The sequence below is a fragment of the Ictalurus punctatus genome, chromosome 7 (genome assembly GCF_001660625.3).
Source record: "Ictalurus punctatus breed USDA103 chromosome 7, Coco_2.0, whole genome shotgun sequence".
Taxonomy (NCBI): Eukaryota; Metazoa; Chordata; class Actinopteri; order Siluriformes; family Ictaluridae; genus Ictalurus; species Ictalurus punctatus.
This window is the reverse complement of record NC_030422.2, coordinates 10012556-10032912: the sequence shown is the minus strand read 5'-3', so window position 1 is coordinate 10032912 and position 20357 is coordinate 10012556. Positions and strand designations below refer to the sequence as shown.

General features: G+C 39.3%; 2 protein-coding genes across 2 annotated transcripts; both read right to left on the bottom strand.

Moving 5' to 3' along the window:
* Positions 1-253: 253 nt before the first annotated feature.
* On the bottom strand, positions 254-10451 carry colgalt2a (collagen beta(1-O)galactosyltransferase 2a). The gene is made up of 12 exons (XM_017472735.3): positions 10210-10451; positions 7808-7921; positions 7432-7549; positions 6824-6958; positions 6299-6503; positions 5488-5607; positions 4817-4890; positions 4533-4639; positions 4314-4446; positions 2979-3106; positions 2523-2729; positions 254-623 (listed from the first exon to the last, which is right to left on the bottom strand). The coding sequence occupies exons 1-12, from the start codon at positions 10425-10427 to the stop codon at positions 380-382; spliced, it is 1803 nt and encodes a 600-aa protein (XP_017328224.3). The 5' UTR covers positions 10428-10451; the 3' UTR covers positions 254-379.
* Positions 10452-10631: 180 nt separating this feature from the next.
* On the bottom strand, positions 10632-19249 carry si:ch211-13f8.1 (uncharacterized). Its single transcript, XM_017472385.3, has 9 exons — positions 18388-19249; positions 16988-17057; positions 16191-16316; positions 13776-14884; positions 13439-13607; positions 12874-13084; positions 12645-12766; positions 12241-12413; positions 10632-12013 (listed from the first exon to the last, which is right to left on the bottom strand). Exons 1-9 carry the CDS (start codon positions 19241-19243, stop codon positions 11820-11822), a joined length of 3030 nt encoding a protein of 1009 aa, XP_017327874.2. The 5' UTR covers positions 19244-19249; the 3' UTR covers positions 10632-11819.
* Between the last annotated feature and the right edge of the window lie 1108 nt (positions 19250-20357).

Below are 20357 nucleotides of genomic sequence, written 5' to 3'. Positions count from 1 at the left end.
ACTTATTTTCTTAAGTTCTTTAAGAGTTCATTGGATAATTAAGACTTCTTAGCTTCCTGAAATGGTACGTGGAACTTGGAACCCTTTCTAGGTTAGTTACTGGGTTCTATATAAAACCATTAATGGACAACCAAAGAACCCTTGGGCTCTGAATTTTCAAAGGACATAATACATATAGACATATAAGTAATATTGGCTATGCATGATGTAATCTGATTTTCATATTTGTTGTCATTCATTTGTTGACCTTTGTAAGCGTTTAAGACACAAATCTTTCCTTAATACCTTGTCAGCACCTTTCGAATATATGACCAGATTTTGATGTCCACAAAATGTAATAAACCCCATGCTGTCCAATGCTGCACTGTGATTGGGTAGCTTACAGTTCATCCCTGCTGCCCCCATCGGAAGTAGGTACAGGGGCTGCATCGCCACGGTTCTGCTTTTTGTGGGTACCCTGCCGGTCCCAGTCTGTGTTGATGCTCTCATTGTCCCAGATGGTGGACGTCTCAGTGTCACTGCTATAGCCTGCTTCTCCTGTGTAGTGGGTTGGGTAGAGGAGGAGAGGTTCCACCGAGAAGGCTAGCAGGTCCCGTTGCTTAAAGTGAGCCAGGTACTCTTCTCTGTGAATAAGGAAATGAATTTATGGGTAAAAAGAATCTGGAAAGCAGACAGAATTTATCTAATAGACTTCAATGAACTATTTACACTTCAATTAACTATTTAACTACCTTCCTATTTTCAGAAAGGCAGGACTGTCCATAGTATAAGAACCATTTGGATTCAACACATTTCCTGTTCATAAACATAAGCCTTGTCTCAGCTCTATTTTATAAACAGATTCAGGAAAGTTTTATGTATCATCCGTGTCATTACTCGGATCCCCATCCCAAATCCTGATCAGTACTCTGATCCCCATCTATTTTCTAATCCCTATCCCAGAGATCCAGCTATACTCTGATCCTCATCCCAGATTTCCATTAATGCACTGATTCCTATCCCAGATATAAATCAGTACTCTGATCTCCATACCAGATATCCATCAATACTCAGGTTCCCAACAACAATCGTATCCCCATCCCAGATGCTCATCAATACTCTGATTCCCATCCAAGATCCCCATCAGTACTCTGATTCTCATGCCATATCCTCATCAATACTCTGATTCCCATCCCAGACATTCTTCAGTACTCTGAAACCTATCTCAGATATCCAGCAATACTTGGTCCCCCATCCCTTATCCCCTTCAATACTCTTAACCCCAATCCCAGTTCCCCATCAAATCTCTGAACCCCACCTCAGATATCCATCAATATTTGGTTCCCCATCTCTCATCCTCTTCAATACTCTTAACCCCCTCTTGACCCCCCCCCAGACATATATCAATACTCTGTTCCCCATCACAGATATCTATTGGTAGTAAGTCATAAGCCCTTAGTTTAGTGAAACTTAGTTTAGTGCAAAGTCTACTAAGGGGGTTCTATGAAGAACTCCCCAACAGCGAGGGTTCCGTATATAACTCTTTATTGGTAAGGTCTGAACCCTTATCCATCCAAAGCACCATTGAGGAACCCTAATTTTTTAAAACTGTGATGTTTTCCGAGATTTCACGAGATGAGTGGTAGATGAGAGATTAAGGTTCTTCAAAAGTGACCAGACCATTGTGACCCTATCCATCACCTATGTTGCAACTGCTATAAACAGTCTCACCAGCCTTTCATTATCTCTCGCTTCAAGTTAATACAGCCATAAAAAGGCATCTTGTCATGTTACAGAGATACCATAAATGCCTTTGTCTTTGAAGACTTTATTGCGGCAGATACTTACTGACTGTTTAAAAGCACTCAAATTGAATATTTTTTCCACCGTATCAACTTGAATATTTCACCGTATCAACAGGTGTATGTTTTTAATTTGTTAAATAACAGCATGTTAATTATTTGTTCTTGATTTTGTGGTGCATCCACCAAGTCCCTGTGAATTAATTATATATTACAACAAGCTTGTGTAAATAAACCTGCAATATAAATTACAGTTGGCACTACTGTCAGAACACCCATTCACAACCCATAACTCTTTTTTTTTTTTTTTGTTTTTTTTTTTTTTTTGGGCCATTTCTTTGTCCATTCTTCATGACATATCATCATTAAAAATGTGAGAGACGTCTTACTTCTCAGACGCCATCAGTTCTCGAGACAATCATGTCAGAATGTCTTTCTTTTCGTTTGTTCCAAATTATTTTTAATGTGGAAACACTTTTTTAAAGATGCTCTAAAATGGTTTCTTCTTTTGGATTGTTTGCTTGTGTAGCATACACTCATTTTCAACATCTTGCGAATTATTTTTATACGTATAAATTGTAAATCGGGTTCCTTATTTCCACTCAGTAACCATGGAGGAAGCAAAGGATGATTTGCTCTCAAATGTACAATTTAAATCTGAGAATATAAGCCTTTGAGGTCACGAAATGAGGTTATAAAAAATGTGATGTAGGTGTGAAATCTACTAAACTACTAACATACTTAGGGTGCTTGTTGAACATAACAGGCAGGAACTCATCTACTGGCAGCATTTTGCCCAAAGGTTTGGCTTCCAGCAGTTTCTTAGCACCCTGAAGAGAAAGTGCGTATCCCAGAGTCCAATAGGAATAATCAGGGTATACCAGGTTCTTTATCCCCTGCACCCAGCGTTCAGGATTCTTCACCTGCAACCGCTTACGGCCCACGTATCTGGGAGAGAGGGGGAAAATTGAGGGTTATTAGGATAATTAGTGTAAACAGTAACTGTAGAATCACTTTTCATAATCTCGGCCTGTCACAAATTGCTGGTCTGCTTCAGCAACCCTTTCTTCTAATCAGCTTCCGGTCGCTTTGTTGTTTCTCAGCTGGCTTGCCATGTGCTTTCCTAAAGCCAGACAGGAACCTGTGTTAAATCCAAAACTTAGGCAAATGCACTTCGTGACATCAAACTCTACGTACATCAAATCCCACTGGAGCTCTGTCTGCCAAATATCCTCCATGATTGTGTTCAGACGCCTCTTGAAATTCAGTTCAAAGCGAATGTCATCTTCTAGAACGAGTACCTGTTGCTGCTTACGTTCCACCACCTGAGGGAGACAAAATGTCTGTCAGTGTGAATCTGTGGAATGTGGGGAATCTTTTTCCTCTTAATCTGTCTACACTTTATCAGGATCAGCCAGCAGTAGAGTTTGTAAGAAATAAAACACAATGGGCCATGCTGTTATAATGAAGGACAAAGTGGTCTGATGTGGTCTGATATTAAACAGTACCTTTATCACCCCAAAAACCCAACACATTATCCATTTTATCCATTATCCATTTATAGTTACAGTACATGTAATGTTGTGGAATGTACGCAAAACAAGTTAATTCCTGTTATTTCTTACATTATAGCTATAACTATAAACAGTTGTTCCCTTAACATTGTCTTTTCCCCCTCTGTCTAGAAGTAGTTATATTAATTTTTCACTGGAGCTGTGAAGATAACCACTCACAAATGGTACAAAATCATTACGTACACTACTCGCCTCAAATTACACTCAAATGGCTTTCACTACAGTTTTTGGCTACACGATGTACTGTACCTTTGTGCAGTCAATAGATGACAGTATACTACTGTGCAAAAAGTGTATGCACCATCATTTTAAAATAGAAATTTTGTCTTGTATATTTATTCAATTAGTGTCCCAATATCATAGTTATATACATTTTACAGAGAAATTTGTAGGCCATTAGGAAAAGCAATGTATTAAGTAATGAATGCAAAATGGGGTCTTGGATCAAATGTTTTTTTAAAATAGAATTTTTTAACATTCAGAAGCTTTTTTTTTTTTATTACCAAATTTATTTTGCATAGCACCATGGTAGTGGGCAGTGGTGGCTCAGTATTTAAAGGCTCTGGGTTACTGATCAGAAGGTCAGAAGAAACCCCAAGACTGCCAAACTACCATTGTTGGGCCCTTGGGCAAGGCCCTTAACCCTCAATTGCTCAGTTGTATAAATGAAAGAAATATAAGTCGCTCTTGATAAGGGTGTCTGGCAAATGCCATAAATGTAAATGTACTGCATTGTTACAAAAAACACAACAAAACATACAGGCAAAACTGACATCTGATTGGATGTGATTAGAGCATGGATGTGAATGGGATAAATTCTGAAGTAATCTAGCTCTGCATTTATATCTATAATTATTTCAAGGGCCAAACAGTGGCTTTATGGCTGCTCTGCGATTTTATCTCTTAACTTCTATTCTTGTGCAAACATTCATTAGTATAGAGCATGTGCTGCTCCTACCTGCTTCCAGATGTTGTAATGGCTGAGAAAACATCCGATCTCTCCTTTCGTGAGCACTCGGCCAGAGTAAGGGTCTTGGTAGCTGGGCAGCATCTCTATCCCTAAAACCTGGAGCTGCGACGAGTTCAAAGCTCTGGAATAAATCAGTTTCTTACTTTTTAAATAGAGCAATTTATATTGCACATGTGTACTATTTTCAGCCATATTGTAATCTCGTACTTGCCATCCACAGCATCAGTCAGTGTGACTTCAATCCCCAAAACATCCAAAGTGCGCAACATACGCACCCTACGGTCCATGCGGCGCATTAGATTAATGATGTATATCTGATAAAAAAAAAGAGGGAGGGAAAACTCTGGATTAATATTTGCAAGAAAACTACAGAAGGGTCCAAAAAATGAAGTCCTGTCAGGTTTTAATCTTTATATATTAAAGCCCTCTATTTTTCATTGAGTAATGTGCTACATGTAATGTTGTAAACTATATAGAGAAGTCAGATGTACCTCATCAAATGCCATTCTGTCTTTGTTTCTGGATGGCATGTGCAAATAGCGTGAAGGCTCCAAGGCGAAATCAACTACAGAACACAGAGAAGAATTAAATGTCATGAAATATATTTTATACAGTATTCTGTATATAAACTGCTAGGATATCCTGAATGCTGCTGTGATATTCATATATCGTGACTTTCATAATAGCATGACAGGTTCATCTGAGAGACAGAGAAGAAAAAGTTCAGAGGTGCGAGTTTACACAGGGGTGTGAAAGCTGTGTGTACAGAGTGAGGCCTGTGTGGAGCACCGCGTGAACGAGACTGGACTAGATTTCGACTCCTGTATGGCTTATCTGGGTGTGTTGTAGTGTTACCAAATGTTTTCTAATAACTCATATAGCCACTTATTGCCTTTTCAACTTCCCCTTTGTATCATCTCAGTTGTAATGTTCAGGTCTCGACTCATGCCAAAACATCAAAACTCTTTTTCCTGTTATTTTGGGTTGGGTGTATTCTAATTTTAAAGATACATGTCTATTTTTTGAAGGTTAATTGTAAAAAAAAAAAAAAAAGAACAACCTTTTCCTTTTTTCTCCAATTAATTTGACCTTGAGTGTATATGTAAAGTTTTACATCGTCAGAACTGCAAACTCGACGTGCATCAGCCATTATGTGACTCACGCATTGCCTCCGTGAGTGTGTGAGTGAAGCTCTCCGCCTCATCCTCCAGGGTCTGCTGGGTCTGCAGTGGCACAGGCAAATACCCATAATGCTCTCTGTTAGACACAAACATCTGCACTCCTGCAGGGAAGCAAGCGAACAAGGTCAGGATCGATCTAATATCAGTCGGTGTGCTTGAAAGTCAAAAAATCAAATGCAAATTTTGACCACAGTACTTTATTCTGATTGGTCAGAAGGTGTTGTTTAACAGCTTTAACAATTTCCTCAGACTTGTACGTGCCACATAATCTATTTATTTTGTTTAGTTTATTGAACATTTATGGAAGAAGTCTCCAGTGTCAGCGCTTTGTAGCAATCAGAACTGAGGATGTCGTGTTTTTGTGGTTTCTTGCTAAGGAGGTAACAGCAACTCCTCTTTGCATCCATCCATCAATCCTTCCATTTTCAATACTGCTTATCCTACATAGTGGAACCTGGAGCCTATCCCAGGGAACTTGAGGCACCAGGCCAGGGACACCAGGCCTGGACTGCATGCCAACACATCGCAGGGCACAATCACACACTACAGACAATTTGGAAATGCCAATCAGCCTACAACACATGTCTTTGGACTGGTGGGATGAAACCCCCAAAGCACAGGGAGAACATGCAAACGCCACGAACACAGGGCGGCGACAGGATTCGAACCCCCAACCCTGGAGGTGCGAGGCAACAGTGCTAACTACGAAGCCACCGCTCTTTGCATCACAAAATTAGTAAATAAATTTGAGTAGTGAGTTTGAATAGCTATGTACTGTAAGTCAGAGCTCACCTGCCTGTCTCGCTGAAAAGGAGAAAGCTAGGATGTCATCCAGGATCCATGGGTAGAGCTGGTGGAGTGGGTAGAAGGCCAGGGCACGGCTGGTGTGGCGACGTAAATCCAGCAGCATGGTGGAGTGGATCATGGGCACGGCGTGGCACCCAACCCGCTTCCAGTTTCGAATGGGAATGTATGACTCGGTTCTCTTATAATACCCCTGTGGAATAATAATAATAAAAAAACTAAACTAAAAAGTCACAAGATACAGTAATGAGTATCTAAAAGACATATTGCATCCTTCTATACTCTGTTACAACATTCAGACTGCTAACAAACACCTGTCAACAAAGCTATGTATACAATATAAAGCGCTCTTTGATGTAGCGATGTGTTAATATATCTCGGGATTTCCGCATTGTCGCTGTGGTGTCATTTTATCCTGAATAAGGCTGCTTATGGAGGCAAATTCATGACCCTACACTAATAAAAGACAACTAAAACCCAAAAAACAAGGACGGTGCTGAAGATATCGTTTACCTGTGCGGTCATACCACACCAGAAGTTGGAGTAGAGCGTTCTGGATTCCAGCATGGGGGCCACCAGTGTGCGGTTCTCGGCTATCAGCTGGCTCAGGACCTTCGGGTTTGTCAGCAAGTTATCGCTGTCGGCAAACTAGAAGGATAATCAGTATGGCATGAGAGATGCGGGTAAGTACGAAGACCGGCATGTCAAGAATAAAACAGTTATGGAACATGCTGTTTTAAGAATATAATCAACAATGGGCTGGTATGATGGCCTGATTTGAAGCAGAGTTGCTGGTACCACTCGAAAGTTGATTATTTTCCAATGAAAGCATGTCCCGAAGTGTTTTAATCCCTCTAACACCCCAGATTTTTGCCAACCTAACATTTTTTTTATCTATTCCATTAGTTATATTTACATTTAATACTGTGGAACAGCCGCTAAACAAGTTAATTCCCTATTTGTCGTGCTATTGCAAATGCAAAAGTCCTCCAGTTTCCTGAAGACATTGTCGTGTCAGAAAACTTCAATTCACAGTTTTCCCTCCGACTGTTACAAAGCACTGACACCGGAGACTACTCAACAACCAACTGCTCACCAAAACTGCTCACCAACCAACTCACCAAGATGTAGTCAGCCCATTGAGACTGGGCAGATCGGAGAGCAGCATGCCTTAGCTGCATCACATGGCTGAATCTGGAGTCTGGCCAGTGCTTGGGACCAAGCTCATCAGTATAGGAACTATAATAAAAATAATTCTTAATCATATAATGTGATTAACAACAATAATACGTTTGAATTTTTTTTGATGCAGTATTTGCACTTCTCATGCGGCTAAGCAATATCATTGGGCTCTTGATCAAGTCGACAGCTCTATGCTTGGATTGGATGCTTCATGTGTAAGTAACCTTTGCTCAAAAGTGTCTCTATTTGCTATTCTTATTACACTATATTATTAAACAGATTATTAAAATGGATTATTTAGACCCGGACATCTACCTCTGCCCATTCTCTGTGGTCCGGAATCGTACGGAATGGTACAGTCCCTCCACTCCAGACACCCACTCCTGCAGCATGGCCGTCGTATTATCAATGCTGTGGTCTGCTGCAGCCCTGCAACCAAGGTCCATCTTTATTTACTAGGTCGAGTTTGTATGTAAAGTAAAAAGGCCAGAGAGTATCATCATGATTTCTCAGGCTAAAGAGGATAGCAGTGAAATAATAGTCATGCTGTGATAACCACACAAACCCAGAATGACTGTTTTAAGTATAATACAGTACCTGGTTACTTCACACTTACAAAGATAACATCACAAAAATCACACTTCAGAAACAGTGCAAGGATTTAATTCTATTCAGAATTCTATCAAGAGTCAATTCTATTCATAAAAGTACTAAGATATATGTGAAAAACTTCTCTTCAGTAGAGTAGTGTGCCAAGCATTAGAACCTGTTTTCTCTCATTTTCACCAGGTGTGTTTGCCCTTTAGAGCATAACTCTACATATGTTCCAATGGAAATTCCTGCCACATGACAGGAGAGAGAGAGAGAGAGAGAGAGAGAGAGAGAGAGAGAGAGAGAGAGAGAGAGAGAGAGAGAGAGAGAGAGAGAGAGAGAGAGAGAGAGAGAGAGAGAGAGAGAGAGAGAGAGAGAGAGAGAGAGAGCACATAGAGTTGAGAGAGTTTCAGAGAAAAAAAGAGAAAACATGGAATTAACAGAATTCTATAAAAGGGAACAATATAGATTTAGCAGAGATTACAGAGATTATAGAATTAACAGAATTGTAGAAAGTGAGGTAAAAGAATGAACTGAAATCTAGAGAAAGAGTGAGCTAAGAGATTTGATGAAATTCTAGATGAGAGCACATACAATGAACAAAAGTCTAAAAAGGGGGGGAGCGCATATACATAAAATTCTTGAAAGAGAGAATAGAATTTACAGAATTCTAGAGCAAGAGAGAGAGAGTGCATATAATTAGCAACATTCTCGAAAGCAAGAGAGAATATAATTAACAGAATTTTACAGAACAGAGAAAGGGGGATAGAATTAAGACACTTCTATAGACAGCAAAGAATTCTAGCACAGAATTAACATACTATAAATCCGGAGAGAACTGAACGAAGAGAAGAACAGAAAGAGAACAGAATTCGAGAGAGCATAGTATTAATAGAACCCCAGAGGCAATAAAATTAACAGACTAATAGGAAGAGAGCATAGAATTAACAGAATAATAGAGAGAGAATAGAATTAACAGAAGACCAGAGAGTATAGAATTAGCAGAATAATAGGAAGAGAGAGCATAGAATTAACAGAATAATAGAAAGAGAGAGAATAGAATTAACAGAACACCAGAGAACACAGAATTAAGAGAATAATAGAAAAAGAAAAATAGAATTAAAAGAATAATAGAAAAAAGCATAGAATTAACAAAACAGCAGAGAATGCAGAATAAACAGAATAAAAAAAAAGAGAAAATAGAATTAACAGAATAATAGAAAGAAAAAATAGAATTAACAGAATAATAGAAAGAGAATGCGTATAATTAACAGAATACCAGAGTGTGGAATTAACCGATAATAGAACGAGAAAATAGAATGAACAGAACAGTAGAACTCCAGAGAATGTAGACTTAACAGAACACCAGAGTTTACCATTAACAGACTTATAAAAAGAGAGAATAGAATTAACAGAACACCAGAGTGTAGAATTAACAAAATCTTATTGATTAAGAAGAAGAAACTGAGAGAGAGTATAGAATTGCCAGACTACTTGAAAGGCAGAAGGTCTTCAGTTGAAATTAAATGTAGGCTACATTTGGGCTAAGTTGAAAAATCCTGTAAAGTTAATGTGTGTGAAGAAATATTTATTTAATTCTATTTAATGTAAACACTTGCACTGTGACTGTAGTGTCGTTTCATGTCATCCTCCATTTTCTACACACGATATTAGTCTGTAGCGTTATCATGCAGTGAATAAGTCATAGTCTCAGTCTGCATTTTATCACTTCGCTGCAAGTCTCCTTGTTGCCCCTCAGCACTGTTTACTGTTCAAGCGCAGCATATTTCGGACCCGGGTGCCGATTAGGGCACCTCTCTCTATCAGGGCACACAGATACGAACGGTCCTAAAATGGAGGACATGTATAAAGACAAGCACAATTTGTCATACACTTTTATATACTGCTGTATGAGTATGATATTCCTTAGCTGTATGTTAATGTTTATCCTTTTTATGCTACACTTGTTGTCCTTTCACTCAATTCTGCCTGAATTCCTTATATATAGCATGCAGTCTGTCAAACCACAACTGCCCCACTGGAAAAGAAAAGTAGAAAAGGAAGAGTAAATAAAATATAAAAAAAAAAAAAAAACTTTTGGGATTCACCAAACAAGAAGCAATTACCAGATAGCAATCCTGTCCTTTGGATAGTCCAAGCGTTCGATGCAGCCCAGGTAAAAAGGAAGGCTGTGTTGGGAATTGCGAGCCAGAATGGCGAGCATCACCTTCGGTTTGAGCAGGGCTGACTCAGTCCGGATCGGTTCCAGGTCCACGAGCGCATCGGACAAACCGAACCTAAAGGCTCCAAACCAAAGCAGAATAGATACCTGCAGAAGCAGCATGGCCAGCACAGTGTTACTCCGGTCTCTTACAGAGACAGAAAGAATGTGGCAGTCAATATAAGGCTGAGGGATCTGTTTGGCTCTGGGCATGGTGAATGGAGATGACCATGATCTGAACACACTCACTTATTTGCATAATTTTTATTAAATAGGTTAAATAATACATAATTAAGCACATGTTCTTTTTTATTTTCTAATTGAATACATCACAGGTCACAAAATAAATTATTAAATACATTTTAGATAACTGGATATACTATTAGTCTGTCTGCTTATTGTTTAGGTAAATAGAGTACGCTTATTTTAACGTTAAAGAAATTAGTTTTAAATTAACAAATACATTCATTTATTCATCTAAATAAGAAAGATAAATAATGAACCTTCAATGGTACCAAAAAGTGTCTAGGTTTTATACCATTTATTTTAAATTAAACGTATTGATAAGCTGGACAATAAAAATCACTGGATATTTCCCACTTACAATTTGTAAATGTACATCAACAAAATGTTTTATCTTGTTACGTAAAAGTTTAATCGATTGCAGCACTGTTGAATTCTTGATTCTGATTGGTCAGATGGTGTTGATTCGTTTTCTATAGCAGCAGCTCTCCCAGTAGCTCCAACTGTAATTCAGTAACACATTATCCATGTCTAAAGTAACAAATCTTATTTTTTAATGTACTGTTTTTTGTTTTTTTGTATTTTTAACAAAGAACATCACCCTGTGGTTGAATATTTTATAATAGAATGCCTCATCATATTCTCTCCCACGTACAGCATTACCGTATATAACTTTACTCATTTTATTTTTCTTTATTCGCAGTCAAAGATGATACATATTTTCACATTCAGTTTGTTGATATGGGACGAGTGGCACTGCTGAGGTAAAACAGACATAAACAAACTAATCGTTTACATCTTGTTAGCATTCTACTAGAATGTCAGCTATTCCAAAAACAACAACACAAAAAAACAGCCTACTAGAACACATAGAACCCTAATTGTAAATCTAAATCAAATACCTTATTAACAGTAATTGTAATTAATATTGAGTGTGCATACGAGTTTAAGCTTGGTGGCCGAGGTATATATGTGTATTACCGACAATGCATTTCAAGCCTACACCTGTGAATTAAGGTGAAATAAATGAAACGTTAGCTATGTTATCTTCATACTACAGCACTGTTGAATTCTCAGATCTGATTGGTCAGAAGGTGTTGATTCATTTTCAAGAACAGCATGGCTAGGACAGTAGTTATTGTTTCTATAGTAACAGCAAAAACTTAGTAGGACTTGGTGCACATTCCATCCTTTCATTTTTTCTAATATTCAAAATTCAATAATTGTAGCTGGATCAATTTCTTGGTACTGGCTTTGGCGTGGTGGTGCAGTTCACTGCTGGATCCAGCGATGTGGAAGGATCCGGACAGTAGCCGTACTCTCGCGGGTCATCAGACAGGTCACCTGATCGAGGCTCAGTCCAGTCACCTTCTCTCCGTTTACCTCCAGGATTTCATCTCCTACTCCCAAAAGGCTGGTGTAGATGTTCTCTGTGGCACTGCCTCCCACTTGCTCCACATATATTCCTGTGAAAAGAGAATTTAATTAGTGCAGACACTTGAACCATAAAGGCATTATGCATTTGCTATATTACTAATATCCTGATTCAGACAGAAATTAAGAAAAACCCTGGTGTAAGTCATTAAAAATGAACTAGCTATGCGAAAAAGGTATCTTCTTAAAAGGTGTCTGTTTTATTTGTTCATACCTTATGATGGGAACTTTCACTAATGCAGAAGAATCTCATCAGTACCTGAGTCCGGTCGACCTTTTCCTCTAGAGATGACAAAGCCGAAAGGCGCGTTGACTGGTCTAGTGAGCTCTAGCAACAAAGAACCATCAGGGAAAGTCTGGATAATTTGGCCCACTGGACCTGAAACTTGACATGTATCTAAGTTTTCCATTCCCTTTTTAACATGAAGATCCCTAAAAAAAAAAAAGCAGAGATAAGCATAAATGTGAAAAAAAAACAGCCTTAGATTACCTGGAGTGTCCACCATACAAGTCCCTGTGAATGAGTGCATTAATATACACCTGTGATTAAATTACCACTAATACTAATATAAGAGCCATGTTGTTAGATTCAAGAATTCAACCATGCTGAGGTAAAGTACTATATTACAGCTGTTTCTAAAAACATTAGTATTCCCAACAAACCTTGGTCCCGGAGTAAGAGGTAAATGAAGCTCTCCAAGAATAGTCGAGCGCTCATATTTCTTCTTTGGAGACTGCAGGCTCTGTACAGAAGAAGCTTTACGCAACTGAGCAAGAGGAGACTCCTGGTGGAAATAAGTGAAGAACAATGCTATTAAAATCTCAAAGACCAGTTTAATTAGTGTCTGAAGTTTTGAGAAGATTTCCAGTATAGATAAGTGGCTATACTAACAGTATGAAGGGCCTGAAGAGAGGGCGTTCTCTGCAAGAGAGTTCGGCCTTTGTGAGTGGGGCTTGGAGAAGCTCTGGCTGTGGAAAGCGAGAGATGCTCCATGCTGCTGGACCGACTGCCCTTCACCATCTTTCCCATGCTGTTCAGGCCCATGGCTGACAAAAAACGGCGCAGGGAGAGCTTGGGGCGACCTTCCCGCTCCAGTGTTTTCCTACGCACAAAAATAATCTGGGTTAATAATGATAACCAGGAAGCAGTATTGTTTGATTTAGATTTGGTCTTTGTGTTATTTTCCAGCAGGATGGTTAAGGGCTGGGATATGATCTGACTAATTTAATCTCTCAAATGTTGAAAGTAGCCTCCACCCCCACTTGCTAAGACTAAGCAAGATCTAACATGTTGTTATCTGGACTAAATAAAACCTCTTGCTATTTGCCTGGCTATATAAACCATATTCCACCAAGGGATGAGTTGGCACCCTTCACTACAAAGTTTCCACCAAAATCTTCAAAGCAAGAAAACTGTGATTTATCAATACGACTTTCGTTAAGATAAAAGAACATACCGTGATGGAGTTAAATATTCATCCCACTGTAATTCAGCTTTGCGGTGTTCTGATCTCAGAAGTTCTGCTCTCAAGTCCTCAGTCTTTGATATGGCCGCACCTCGGACAATCAGCCGACATTCTGGTGGACGAGATGCAGCACAGGTGGGATCCTCGCTCTGCAAATGGGCTAGTGAATAAAAAGTGAAAAATCCATGCTAGGTTCAGAAATATAGGCTCAATGGTATAATACTTCAAGCCATGAAATCAATGGCAACAGGTCAAAAATATTGTAAGAACACAAAAATAGAAGGACTAAGGCCATGGACATCAAAGACATACTAGTTATTGCGCTTACCATCCACTGGCTCTACTGGAGTTACTGCAGGTGAGGAGTACCTGAGAGAGGATGGTTTGATACAAGGAGTGAGTCCTGAGGAGAATTGTGAAACCTGAGAAGGTGTACCAAGGTCCTGAGGGGTAGCAACAGAACGATGAGGACTTCTCTCCACCTCTTGAGCTGAAGGCAGGATCATCACCCCGTGTTGCTCTATTGGCCTGCTCTTGGACCCAGACTTCAAAGCTGATTTGATTGGCAGCTGTATACCAGCAGAATCCCTATAGTTTCTGGAGCTTGTAGTTGTTGGTGTAAAGGAATCAATAGCAAAAGTAACACCACGTGCAGGTTTGGAACGAGGCCCAGCCACCTCCTCCAGACTGGATCTGGTCCTAGAATTCCGTCTTTGTGCTAAGAGATCTTGACCACGAGCATAAGGGCCATGACTCACCTCAACTCTGTTTTCCCCTTTGCGACTCCTCCTGCGGAGCTTGCCGAAAGCTGATACTCTCTCTCCGGCATCACTTGCTCCTGCAGCCTCAACCTTTTCATCGAGGCTGGAGCTTCCCATCAAAGTAGTACCTTCTAAAAGATTTGGTTGAATGATTTGATGACTTGATTGACCAGAAGTGACCTCCTGATTACCTGTGTTTCTCTCTCCTTCTGCATTTTGCCTAGATTCTTTAGGATAACTGGGTGTCAGGATGCTCCCACACGCCTCACATTTCCTGGGCTCATCCTTGCACAATACAGTCTCCGGAGAGGGATCTCCTTGATTAGTCAGACTGGCTAATGTGATTCCTACACTACCATGACTTGATCCTAAACCTTTGCTCCCTTGTGTGACTATGAGGGGCAGTTGTGCCTTTGGTTGCTGGTTAGATAGTGAACTGTCCATCAACACCAGCCCACGCTTATAAACTTTATCTAGGTAGCGATGCTCTTCCCCTTTCTTTGACTCATCCTCAAAGTGGACATGACTGAGTAATTGACCTTGTCTCTGCAAGTGAGCACCCTGCTCACTGTTCCTGCCTCGCACATCCTGCAGCTGGACAGGCAGAGGTACTTTCTGCTCAGTAGTAGTTGTGATGATCTGCAGTGTTGGTGGATTACACATTGGTAACACCTCCCTAAAGTTGAAGGGTGGAAACAGGAGAAATCAGTTGTGGGCTCTTGATGGTTTTGTTGGCTAAGTGGTTAATCACTGGGTTGCTGATCAAAAGATTGGGGGTTCATGTGCTAGCACTAGCTCGATATGGCAAAACTGAGTGGATGTTAATATGAGAAACAAAACAGAAAAGTATAACTAACAAATATGTGAATAGAATATAACTACAAGAACAGAGTAAACTAAATTTAATTTAATATTTCCTTGAATTATTCACCAAAATAAATGTGGTCAGCTACTTCCAACGATTCTTTCACACCACCAAACTTTGACTGTGTTAAATCCTAGGTCATGGAATTACTGCTCCTCCGTTATCCTTTTCAATTTTAATAGTATAATAAATATGGGGGGGAAATACTGCCTGTCATTAAACAACACTTAGCACATTACATCATGCTAAATGGATTAACTGACTTTACAGATAAAACTGTAGAGGATTAGGATTAATTTTACCATGTGTATAGGTGATCGGTTTTGTGTTCATTACGAGAGAGGATTAATGACATAAAATGGGCACCCCAGGTAATAATTGGCTACTGAGATAATGATTATGTAACTCACAGCATGGCTCTAAATGAGAACAATATCATCTCATTACATCACCGGATCCAGTTTCTGACTCTACCCTGCCTATTCATCTGTTGTGTAACTGATTTGTATAAATTGAACAGAGTTTGTGTTAAAGTCTTATTATATGTTCTCTTTATCAGCATGCCAATATTTACACCCCAGCTAGGTGGGGAGTATTAAAGTATTATTACTTTTTACTATAGTTACGTCTTGGTTTTAAGTATCTGTACTTGAGTGTTCCTTTTACTTAAGACTTTTGACTTTTATTTACTACATTTTGAAAGAAAAATCGACTTTTTCAAACCCCACATGATTAGAATTCTACATAATCGTACATAAAGTGACGGTAAAGCATTAGACCACTTCGAGGAGTTGAACTAAATTCCAACAATTCAGCTATTTTGTATTGTCAGAGTTATAAGCATTATTATCAAATGTTTTCACGTGTTTGGTTCCTCTGTGAAAGACATCTTTTTGATTTGTGAATCGATCTAATACTGAAGCTGTACTAACACTTTTACTGCAAATCTTTTACGAGAGTATTTATTTATAGCACAAGCTGGACTCATTTCTAATTACAATTCAGGTTTCTATAGCACAAATTCAAAATTTTCATTAAAACAGGTGACTCTGTGACTCTTCTAAGGACTAGTAAATAACATGAAGGAAAGGGCAGGTCAAAAGACGTGGTCACTTACAGGACTTCTCTCTCAGTGACTTGAGTTCCATGGTCACTATTTTGGTTTTGAGAGCGAGCCTTTAATCTGGCTCTCTCCAGCAAACGCTTCGCCTGCTCATGACGTGGGCTTAGAGTCAAGTCAGATCTATATACAACAGGTAAGAAGGTAAACCTGTTATAACTGCAGTCAAATAAAACTTGTCATTGATATACCATATACAATGTTCATATTTAAATATGTCCAGTAATATCTGATGTAGTGCTGACAAACCAATGAAATTTAGTACAAATTCAAAACCACATGCCAAAAAGCAATTTTTAAGATCAACGATCACTCCTATCTCTTGCAAGACCTGTATTAACTCATACATTGGGGAACACCTTTAAAACATTACAACAGAAGAACCTTCCTTAAAACTTAGACATTGCCATAACATTATTCACATTACTGCTAGTTATTCATTAAAAAATTAGCTTGCTTTTGTTTGGCATCCATGTTTCCTGACAATTTCCTCTTGTTTTTACTGTCTTTATGCTTTCACGCAAGCATATGAAATGAGCTAGCTAGTTAAATCGTTAGTGTCATTAATTAGCTTTTTGATATCCACATTTCTAGCATTGGTGTTCTCACAGTCAGAGCATGTCTCTGGAGCAGATTATGGATTGGAGTACATATAGGCAGAGACCACACCCCAGTATGCAGCACATAAAGCTGCTTAAATATAATCTGTTCCAGATCCATGCATGGGAAAAACTAGATTAATCAAATGCATTTGAATAGCTACGAGATCTTTGTACAATATCTACAATCTTTACCTAAAGTTAAACTCTGATCCGAAGACGATTGCTGTGTCCCAGTTAGCGTCTTTATAAGATGGAGGTAAACCTATAGAAAGAGACAGAATGACACAAAGACATCTAATCATTTCAGAATAAAGCAAAATGTGCTCTAAAACAAAGAATTATGCACTTAGTTTTCTAGAATAAGACGTTTATTCCATGCTATAATTCCAATGGTCCTCTTATCTTATGGTGTATGACTAATTAATGTACAACATATTACCAGGCATATTGATAATATTATTGCTACAATCTATTGGGCGAGCAACATAATATCTGCCTTGTTTACACATATTAAGTATCAAGATGCAAGAGGCATTTAAAACATTTCAACTTAATTGCTCAAATCACTAAGAAGACTTGAGCAGAGTTTCACTTGTCCTCCACATAGGTCGCCATCTCTGCATGGGTTTCCTCAACGTCCTCCAGCACATCCAAAAACATAAGTGAAGTAGCACCTTTATGATTCGAAAGTTGATGTTGCTAACCTTAAAACTAGCGGGTTTCATGTCCCATGTCACAAATCCAGTGACGCTGGTAGTGACAATTCTCTCTGACCAATCAGTGATCTGCAGGAATTTGACGTCACATTTAGTATAGGCTCGGCTCGCTTGGAACTTTGACCGAGGTGGTACTCAAAAGAGTACCAGGTACCAGGTACTATCCACAGTGGAAAACCCCCCAAAAGTGAATGGAGTTTAGGCAAGTCGAGCCTTACCGTGCAGTGGAAAATCCCATAATTTTCTCCTAGGTGTGAACAAGAGTGTGAATGAGTTTGTGAGGAGTGAGTCTGTGTTATATGCTAGTTAGATGTCATAAAAGTAATTAATTGTATCTGTTTCTCCAAGCTACATTTGACAACCAACTTCCCTCAACTCACATGCTCCATGACTGCACAATTTTAGCTTCTCTGTTTATATTTCAATCAAATAGGTCTATTCTACACGTCAGTGGATCCCCTTGGCCACCACTTGGTCTGAGCCTGGGACAGCTTGCCTGATTATCCTGCTGTGATAAACCTGCGTGTTTTGTGCAGGCCTATTATTTTACTATTATAGTACTGTTACAATACCTCGCAAACTCTGACATTGTCTTTCCGCAGTTACACAACGCTTCCGAGAACCAGGACGACAGATTTCAGCCTCAGGTTTCATCCCACGGTATTAAAACGTTATTATCCATAGTCCTGTTGCTCCCAGCCCCCAACATCTGTAATCTCATAAAGGAATGGAGCCATCTGCTCACAGATCATAAAGATCGTAAATCCTGCAGCAGCATGTTCTGGCTTTAGGACTCCACAAACTACTGAGATATTGTTGTGTAAAACAATACAACTGACCAAGAAGTTCTATATACAAAGAACTAAAAGATCTCACCTTTGTTTATCAATGGAGGCTGATACTGTCCTTGTGCAAGCATGGCTGAAGTGGTCTTGGTAGTTTGGGCTTTCTCTATCTCTGAAATATCTTCTTTCCCGGGTTGATCTGGTGGACTTTGTTCCTTTTGGAAACATCTTTGGAAAGTGCTAGACAAACTGTCCGATCCATGCGAGTCTTTGTAACCCACAATACCTCCTATTCTAAGCTTCTGCTCCTCCTCCCTGGTATTTACCATGTTCTTCATGGTTATTGGTAAAAAATTGACCTCTCTGTTTGAAACCAGGGTTTCTGTTCCGGCCACTCTCGAAAAAACTTTTGGCTGTGTCCAGCACCTTGGAGAAGAAATTGGCTTTGACAGAAGTGTGCCACCATCTCCACTTGCTGTGAAATTCTCCATTCTGGATCCTTCTCTAAGGCCACAGTCAAGACTGGGAATACAGTCTCCTTCCTTTTCCCATTTATTTTCCTCTAGGTAGCTTGAAGTTGTGAGCTTTTGAACATCAGAAACCTCATCTGCTCTTCTGTTCGACTTGAATATCTTGACTTCTGGGATGCTCAAAGATGATTGTTCCTTAACTGATTTCTTCTGCAAAGCTTCTGACGGAACTTCAAGCGGAACATCATATGTCTCTTTCCCTTTAGACTGCCTCTGAGATATTTCCTTGAATTTTGACTGTAAGGCAGATACAGCTGAGCCTGTGGGAGAACTACAGGAGCCATCAGAACCAGGAGCAGATTGAATCATGTGATGCAACATCTGCGTGCCAGCATTTTTTCGTTGAGCATTCGCCTCCATGCCACTGCTTTGTAGTGCTCGATCAGGGAGGTCTTCTTTTCCTTCGGCTTCTTTCATTAGCAGTGGCAGACCCTACAAAGCAAAAAAGTAAGAAAACTTTAGCTGAGCCTTTTCAGAGAGTCCTTTTTTTCACACACTACATTCTATAATGTGCTACAAAATAAGAACGGTTTCATATTACTAGATATGGAACCTTGCAGCAGGAGTTACTTTGGAGATTTCACAAGCACTCTAAATCACATCAGAACCATGGATGAGCTTGAATAGGTGAAAAATTTCAGCATATTCTTTATTCTGTATTATTTATATGAACAAAAACAAGTTAGTTCCTGTTATCACGTAGCTATAAATAGTACACACCTATATCATAGCAACATCAGAACAGAATTATTTACCGTTGTGCATTTGCCGATTTGCATTTGCAGCTCCTCCACCATAGTTTATGGAGTTAAAGTGTCATTTCATCCTGCCTCTCTGCACATATATCCTACGTGCATATATGACTCCTAAACAGATCCGATACATGTCTCAATCCTAGCCACGTCCACCTGTACTGGCATAATAAACCCCTCCTTATCTTCAAACATGTCGACGCTCGCTCAATATTCATGATTGGTCTGCTAATCCCTGCAGAAATCGGACGGATTAGAACAAAATGGGAAATAAAAGCCTGCTTTAATGCCTTGGACAGCGACTGCAGGATTTATTGCATAAGTTGGTGCGTCCCACTCATGATTTTGTTTAAATCTAACAGTAGGTATTAATTTAGAGGCCTTTTGGAGGATGCTCGGAGTGTGAATCCGTGTGACCTGGGAACTTAAGTCAAGCTCCAATAAATGTTCTGTAGATGAAACAAAAATAAAAGCCACACCATAAAAACCACAATTATAGCTACTGCAGTGGATATTCAAGCAAAAATAAATAAATAAATAAAGAGTGCTTGTATTTAGTTTAACCGCTCTGAGACGTTTCATTCTTTGCATTACACCACATAAAATTCCACTCCTGTAATAGCTCAAAACCGTTACTACAGTAGAGGTAGTGATATGATCATGGTGAACGACCATTATACAAATTAGACCTTGTAATGATTCCCACCCATATTCACGACACTCCTCCCCAAGTATCTTAAGTGGCCCTTAGATTATAGTTGTCTTCGGTATTTCAGTGT